General features: G+C 35.1%; 2 protein-coding genes across 2 annotated transcripts in view; both read left to right on the forward strand.

Annotated features, from left to right (window-relative positions):
* The first annotated feature begins 1,174 nt into the window (after positions 1-1,174).
* On the forward strand, positions 1,175-5,291 carry LOC102593476 (phytosulfokine receptor 2). Its single transcript, XM_006348200.2, has one exon. It carries the CDS (start codon positions 1,987-1,989, stop codon positions 5,119-5,121), a length of 3,135 nt encoding a protein of 1,044 aa, XP_006348262.1. The 5' UTR covers positions 1,175-1,986; the 3' UTR covers positions 5,122-5,291.
* A 2,846-nt stretch (positions 5,292-8,137) lies between these two features.
* The window catches only part of LOC102579858 (uncharacterized), a 3,002-nt gene continuing 2,464 nt past the window's right edge, over positions 8,138-8,675 (forward strand). The window contains exon 1 of the mRNA XM_006348330.2: positions 8,138-8,291. Coding sequence (XP_006348392.1) covers positions 8,181-8,291 — 111 coding nt within the window. The 5' untranslated portion in view covers positions 8,138-8,180. The remainder of the gene's footprint in view (positions 8,292-8,675) is intronic.

The raw sequence follows: 8,675 nt of genomic DNA on the forward strand, positions 1-8,675 counted from the left end.
TATATATGTATTTATTTTTATGTGAGATTGTAAATCGATAATCATATATTATATTTGATGTGCTGAATTTTATACATATCAACTAAAATATTATCAAATGTGGTCATAATTACCTCTTTCTGATTTTTCACATGTCAGAACCATCTCAGTCTCACTTCCTACATCTTGTCCTTCACCAAAGCCGCTCCCACCTTATCTTGGATATCCTCATTTCTAATCCTATCGCTCCTAATATTCCCACACATTCATTGCAACATTCTCATTTTCGCAATCCTTTCATTTTTTGAATGTGAAAGTTCTTAACTGACCAACACTTTGTCCCATACAACAACATATCAAGTGTGATTCTACAAGTGTAGTTTGATGGGGGTGTAGTATATGGAGAATATGACCAAAATGGTCCTTAATGTATGAGTAATGTTTTATTATAGTCTTTAGTGTATTTTACTTGATTGAAATGGTCCTTAATGTATTTCACGAGTTTATATCTCATATGGTTACTCAACTAATACTTTTTTTCACATAAAGTCACTCAATTTTCATTTATAACCTCAAAGTCACTCAACTATAGGATTTCCTCACAGAAAGTCACTCAACTTTTATTTATAACTTCAAAGTCACTCAACTATGGATTTTTCTCACATAAAGTCACTCAACTAATAGTTCTTCTCACCGAAAGTCACTGAATTTTCTTTTAATGAAAAAAATATTTAAATTGGTTGGTGACTTTCTAAATGAAATATCAATAGTTGAGTGCCTTGAAGTTATAAAAGAAAATTGAGCGACTTTTTGTGGGAAAAAATCCATAGTTAAATGACTTTCTGTGGAAAAAATTCATAGTTAAGTGATTTTGTGGTTATAAATGAAAATTGAGTGACTTTCTGTGTAAATAAGTATTAGTTGAGTGGCCATATGAGATATTCTCTTTATACTTCACTTGATTAAAATTGTCTGCATAACAAAAGACGTTCATTTTGATCTTTTTTCCTAAACCTAATTGATTCATTTCCGATAGACTCTCGCTAAAAAAAAAACTCAGCAGGGTGTTATGACCGCTTGGTACTGCGCGTGGGAATAGTGTGAGAAAATTTGTAAGACCGCACCAAATTAATGTAGTAAGCAAGTGTGTATATGTAGGAGATAGAGACAAATAATGGGTGTTGGGACAGCAAAGTCAGACTTTGTGAATGAGAAACTGTGAATTTTTTGGCAAAAAACAACAAATGAGGGAAAGTCAGCTCTATGTTGTCACCATTTTCAAATCACTCAACTTAAGTTTCTTTTGGATTTTTTCTTGATTGACATTGTTCACAAGCCTAAATAAAGGCTTTTTTTTTACTTTGTCTAATCTTAATAATAACTGTTCCTTTGATTTGAAATCTCAATCTCTATCAGCTTAATTAAAAACTGTACAATCTTTTTTTTTCTTTATTAGATTCTGTCCCTCTTTCTTGAAATTAACTAAAAGAGTTTGCTTGAGTTGAAAGTTGGGTTCTTGCTTCTCTTACAAGTGATGGGGTGTTGAAAAAATCTCATCTTTTTCATTTTTTCTTCCTAGTTTTAGGCTTTGAGTTTTGTAATCTAGTGTATTTATTTATGATTTGGAGTTAAGGGTTTGTTAATTCATACAAGTAGTTAGAGGCTTGCTTTAATTACAAGTAGTTGGTAGCCTTTTTTCTTTGAGATTTTTGAGGTGTTTTCTTGGGATTTGTGTTAATTGAAGTTTCTGCAACTGGGGTTCTCTTCTTCCTTTACTATAATAATAAGGGTGGTGGTGCCCTGCTGCTACCGTTAAGTGCCTTGATTTTTTCAGTCTTGGGATCTGATTTGATTTTTGGTACTAGGGGATCTGAGGAAGGTTCTTTCTTGGTGCTAATTTGCATCAAAGGTGGAAACTTTTCTTCATTTGGAACTGTGAATTTGGAATACATGGTGGTGGAATCTTGATTTTGAGCTGTTTATATAAAGATTTGTGTGTTTTCATCAATGGTGATTTGGGAGTTTCTGCCAATGAGTTTTCTGTGTTGGGTGTTTTTGGCTTATCTTTTTTGTACATCTTTGAGTCTTGAAACCCCAGTTCAAACCTGTCATCCATATGATTTGTTGGCATTGAAAGAAATTGCTGGCAATCTAACAGATGGGGTTATTCTATCAGCTTGGTCTAATGAACCTAATTGCTGTAAATGGGATGGGGTTGTCTGTGGTAATGTTTCTGCTCAAAGTAGAGTGATCAGGCTAAATTTGTCAAGAAAAGGTTTGAGAGGTGTGGTTTCACAGTCCTTGGAGAAATTGGATCAGTTGAAATTGCTCGATCTTTCGCACAATCACTTGGAAGGTGGATTGCCTTTGGACTTGTCCAAATGGAAGCAGTTGGAAGTTCTTGATTTGAGTCATAATGTGTTGCTTGGACCAGTGTTGAGGGTGTTTGATGGATTGGAATCAATCCATTCTCTCAATATATCAAGCAATTTGTTCACTGGAAATTTCAGTGAGTTTGGTGAATTTCCTAACCTTGTCGCATTTAACATAAGCAACAATTCGTTTACTGGTAGTTTCAAGTTTGAAATTTGCAGTTTTTCCAAGAAGCTTAAGGTTCTGGATATATCACTTAATCATCTCACTGGTGATCTTGGAGGACTGGATAATTGCAGTTCATTGCTCCAGCAGCTACATGTGGATTCTAATGATCTCGGGGGTCACCTTCCGGACTCGTTGTATTCAATGACATCTTTGGAGCAACTTTCACTGTCTGCCAATAATTTCTCAGGCCAGCTAAGCCCACAGCTTAGTAAGCTTTCCAAACTGAAATCCTTAGTTTTATCAGGAAATCGCTTTCATGGTTTGCTTCCTAATGTGTTTGGTAATTTGACATTGTTAGAACAGCTAGCTGCACATTCTAATAGATTTTCAGGACCATTGCCCTCTACGATTTCGTATCTTTCTGTGCTTAGGGTGCTTGATCTTAGGAATAATTCTTTGTCTGGTCCTGTTGATCTTGATTTTACTAAATTGACAAGTCTGTGCACTCTTGACCTTGCAACTAACCATTTCAAAGGTAACCTTCCTGTATCGCTCTCTAGTCGGGAGTTGAAAATCATGAGTCTTGCCAAAAATGAATTCACCGGGCCAATTCCTGAGAACTATGCCAACCTTTCATCCCTTGTGTTCCTCTCATTGTCCAATAATTCCCTTTCGAATTTGTCTGGAGCTTTATCTGTTCTGCAGCACTGCAGAAATCTTTCAACTCTTATTCTCACCAGGAACTTCCGTGGTGAAGAGATTCCGAAAAATGTGAGTGGATTTGAGAACCTGATGATATTTGCATTGGGGAACTGTGGTTTGGATGGGCGAATTCCGATATGGTTATACAATTGCAGTAAATTGCAAGTGCTTGACCTGTCATGGAATCATTTGGATGGCGAAATTCCTCCTTGGATTGGTGAAATGGAAAAATTGTTCTACTTGGATTTCTCGAATAATTCACTCACAGGTGAAATCCCAAAAAATTTAACTGATCTAAAGAGCCTCATTTCCCCACACAACTACGCCTCTAGTCTGAATTCTCCCACTGGTATACCGTTGTTTGTCAAGAGAAATCAGAGCGGTAGTGGTTTGCAGTACAATCAGGCTTCAAGCTTCCCTCCGTCTATCTTATTGAGTAATAACAGACTAAACGGGACAATCTGGCCCGAAATTGGTCGTCTGAAACAACTTCATGTCTTGGATCTCAGTAAGAACAACATTACGGGGACTATTCCTAGCTCGATTTCAAATATGGGGAACCTGGAAGTTTTGGATCTTTCATGTAATGATCTCAATGGATCAATTCCTGCTTCATTCAATAAGCTCACATTCCTTTCAAAGTTCAATGTAGCTAATAATCACTTGCAGGGAGCGATTCCAACAGGGGGCCAGTTCTTGAGCTTTCCCAACTCGAGCTTTGAGGGTAATCCTGGACTTTGTGGAAAAATCATTTCTCCTTGTGCTGCCAGCAATTTGGACCTCCGACCGGCTAGTCCTCTTGCTTCTAGTAGCAGTAAGCTTGGCCGAGGCGGAATTATTGGAATTACAATCAGCATAGGGGTAGGAATTGCACTTCTTCTTGCAATAGTGCTGCTTAGAGTGTCTAGAAGAGATGCTGGTCACCAGATTGGGGACTTCGAGGAAGATTTCAGCAGACCACCTCGATCGTCTGATACTTTTGTTCCTTCTAAGTTGGTACTTTTTCAGAATTCTGATTGCAAGGAACTGACTGTTGCAGACTTGCTTAAATCTACAAACAACTTCAACCAGTCGAACATTGTTGGATGTGGAGGATTTGGTCTTGTTTACAAGGCAGAACTTCCTAATGGCATAAAGACTGCGATCAAGAGGCTTTCTGGGGATTGTGGTCAGATGGAGCGTGAATTCCAAGCTGAAGTGGAAGCCCTCTCGAGAGCTCAGCACAAAAACCTTGTATCCCTTCAAGGTTACTGTCAGCACGGGAGTGATAGATTACTGATATATTCTTACATGGAAAATGGAAGCTTGGACTATTGGCTACATGAAAGAGTTGACGGGAGCTCATTAACATGGGACATTAGGTTAAAGATTGCACAAGGAGCAGCTCACGGATTAGCATATTTGCATAAGGAACCAAATATAGTTCATCGCGACATTAAAACCAGCAACATTCTTTTGAATGAGAGATTTGAAGCTCATCTAGCTGATTTTGGACTATCAAGGCTGTTGCATCCCTATGATACTCATGTGACGACAGATCTCGTTGGAACCTTAGGATACATTCCTCCTGAATATAGTCAAACATTAACTGCTACTTTTCGGGGGGATGTTTACAGCTTTGGTGTTGTTCTACTTGAGCTTCTGACAGGCAAGCGTCCCGTGGAAGTATGCAGGGGGAAAAACTGCAGGGACTTGGTATCATGGGTTTTTCAACTGAAATCTGAGAACAGAGTGGAGGAAATATTCGATACATCGATATGGGATACAAGTTACGAGAGGCAGCTTTTGGAGGTGTTAAGTATAGCTTGTCAATGCATAGTGCAAGATCCACGCCAGAGGCCCTCGATCGATCAAGTTGTCTTATGGCTCGAGGCAATCGGAAGTGTAAAAGAAAGATGAGATTCAACTAGTTTTTCCTTGTAGACTTGGCTTCTTTTGCTTACAAAGTGAAAAATATCAGTGTAAAGCAACAGAAAATTTCAGTTTTATAGAGTTAGTTATAAAACTTATGAAATGCTTTGTTTGGTTCACTTTGTTTCATACACAAAAAATAGTGATAGTTGTGTTTGTATACATATGCTTAACTTGGGGACAAGTCCTTTACCAATATACAACTAATTACTCCCACCGTTTAAGTTTATTTGTCTTACTTTCCTTTGCATCTTTCTTTTTTTGACAACTCTTTAGTTCTAACTTTCGACATGACATGTTTAAGACCACAAGATTAAAGGACATTTGGACTGTCAAGTCAAAATCAGATAAACAAATTGTAACGGAGGGAGTATTCTCCATTATGGACAAGTTCCTCATTCTCTGCTTCTCTAATCTGAACATATACAGATTTACTTGCATGACTACTTGCTATTCCTTCAGTTTTGTATATTTGATCATTGCTTCTGCCAATTTGTACAGAGGAGGTGAATGGTGATCTTGTAATCTTATTATCATTTTTTCAAATCGTGGTGTCTGAGCAGCTCTGGACACCTTTAACTAATGTCATGACGGGATACCTGTTGTCATTTCCCACCAGCACATATAACATGTAACTCTATCTACTATGTCACGAATACCTGTTATTTTCCACCAGCACATATAACATGTAACTCTATCTACTATGTCACGAATACCTGTTATTTTCCACCAGCACATATAACATGTAACTCTATCTACTATGTCACGAATACCTGTTATTTTCCACCAGCACATATAACATGTAACTCTATCTACTATGTCACGAATACCTGTTATTTTCCACCAGCACATATAACATGTAACTCTATCTACTATGTCACGAATACCTGTTATTTTCCACCAGCACATATAACATGTAACTCTATCTACTATGTCACGAATACCTGTTATTTTCCACCAGCACATATAACATGTAACTCTATCTACTATGTCACGAATACCTGTTATTTTCCACCAGCACATATAACATGTAACTCTATCTACTATGTCACGAATACCTGTTATTTTCCACCAGCACATATAACATGTAACTCTATCTACTATGTCACGAATACCTGTTATTTTCCACCAGCACATATAACATGTAACTCTATCCACCGAAGGCTAGGACAGCCCACTAAAGCCATTTCAATCCTCCATCTTGCAATCCTTAACTGTTGAGGGGCACAATTCACCTGTAAAAATGTAATATGCTAAAAAAGGAAAAGAAAAGGAAAGACTAAAGTTTATGGAATTATAATTACGAGGAAATGATCCGTTATAATTTGAATAGAAGAAACGACCTTATAAAAATATCTTCATTTATAACTTTTAGTTGAGTGTGAGCCGGGAACACATAGAACAGTGTCAAAACCACATAAATTGGACGGTGGTTAATTGAGCACGATTTAATATAAAAACAAATAAATTATCCTTTATATAAATTTTGAACGTCTTTAAAAAAAATTCTAATTTCACCGCGATTCACGATCATATATTTTGCATGAAGCCCTGCACAAATAGAGTATGCATCTTGTTGCTTTGTGCATACATAAATAACTTGTTGACAGGATTGTGATGGAATGATAATTACTCTTTCATCTTTAATTAATTGAGTTCGAGTTCATTTGGGTACGGAGTTGTCTTTGTTAGATAGCGTTTTATCCTCTAATGTAGAGCTTTTCGGCATGAACTCGAATTTAGTCAAGCTCTAATGTGAGTACCGAATATCAAATAGGAAAAAAAGAACTTGTTGATGTGAAATAGACCAAACAAAAGACAAGACTTTATGTATATTTCTTTAAATAATGATGTCTTTTTCCTAGGATCACACAATGTCAAAGACATGCATGCTTGCCTAATGGAAAAAGTGACTTTAACAAAAAGATGAGTTTATTTCAAGTTGTGCAAGTTGAATAGGAGTAGTTGATAATTGAGATGTCACATATATGTTCTCAAAAGTCTCACTATCCTTGACTTGATCATAATTATTATTAGGTTAACTGTGATTGCATCTCTAACTTTAGCTTCACACTAATATATACTTCCTCCGTCCCATTTTATATGATTTAGTTAGACTCACACGAAATTTAAGAAGAAAAAACAAAGAAGATGTTTAAAACAAATGATAGATATTTATGTGACTATAAATCATTTTATTAAGGATAAATAGATATTTTAAAGTTAAATTGTTATTTCATATAGAAATATGTCATTTTTATTGAGATTAACTAAAATATACAGTAAGTCATATAAACTGAGACAAAATTTAGCTTAAAAATAGATATTTGTGTTAAACCAAAATACTTCTTTGTGTATATGTAGATAGTAAAATGTATATGGAAGGTAGTTAGATTAATTACATATTGATTGTTTTTTTATACATTCTATTAAGCCATCTAAAAGTTATAGTGATTTGGGACAAATCAATATATATCGCGCTAATTAACATGAAAAAATTAATTAAATATTTATTGAAAGGCTTGTTATTTTATTTACTATTTATCATTAAATAAATAAATAAAAAATTCAAAATTGAGCTGGTTAAGTTTAACTCATTTATTTAATTTTTGTTGAACGAATTAGTAATCCTCCATTTATTAACTTTAGTCAATTTTAATCCATTTAAATTTTTCACACTCAATTTATTATATTTATACCCCTAAAAGATTGCTAATTTCCTTTTGTATAAGTAAAAAGATGTGTCCTTATGTCCGGTTGGGAGCGATTTTCGTATGAGCCTTATAATGTGCGATGTGAATTTAGTCGGGTTTTCAATATAGATATTCTGATCGCGGAGTGAAACAATTGTAGGCCTTTGCATGGTTTTGACACGTAGAAGGTTTGGTACATAGTACACATGTTATATGTTACATACGTGTCACAACCATCCTTGTATTTTTCTTCTCTTTGGAATCTAAATTTAAGGACAGGACCTCATGTTTTAATTATTATTTACAAGCATTATATTATATAGTCTATAAAGCTCTTAAAATAGAGGGAAAAAAATGTTGGCAAGAAAAAGAGGTGCTGCCATAATATTGAATGTTCGTCAGAGTACTTCAAATAAAGGAATATACTTTGTGCCTTTTACTTCTGCATCCAACAATGACTTTAAGGTAATTTGCAAAGCTCAAATCTTTTATTTTAGTTTGTATACATTGATTGATTTAATGAAAAGATTTTGCTTTAATTTTACATATTGGGCGTGTTTGGTATGAAGGAAAATGTTTTCCAATTTTCTCATGTTTGGTTGGGTTAAATGTTTTGGAAAATGTTTTCCAAATTAACTCATTTTTCTCAAATTCAAGGAAAATGACTTCCTTTCAAAAATCAAGGAAAACATTTTCCAAAACTTTCCACCAATTTCAAATTACAACTTTTTTGTTGAAAAAATAAAAAAAAATTGATGAAAAAGTAAATTTAAAGCTTATTTTAAAAAAATATTTTTCAACTTCAATTTTTTTATTCCACCCTCACCCTTACCCCGACCCACCCCCCTC

This window comes from Solanum tuberosum, unplaced genomic scaffold, assembly GCF_000226075.1.
Source record: "Solanum tuberosum cultivar DM 1-3 516 R44 unplaced genomic scaffold, SolTub_3.0 scf00096, whole genome shotgun sequence".
In the NCBI taxonomy this organism is placed as follows: domain Eukaryota; kingdom Viridiplantae; phylum Streptophyta; class Magnoliopsida; order Solanales; family Solanaceae; genus Solanum; species Solanum tuberosum.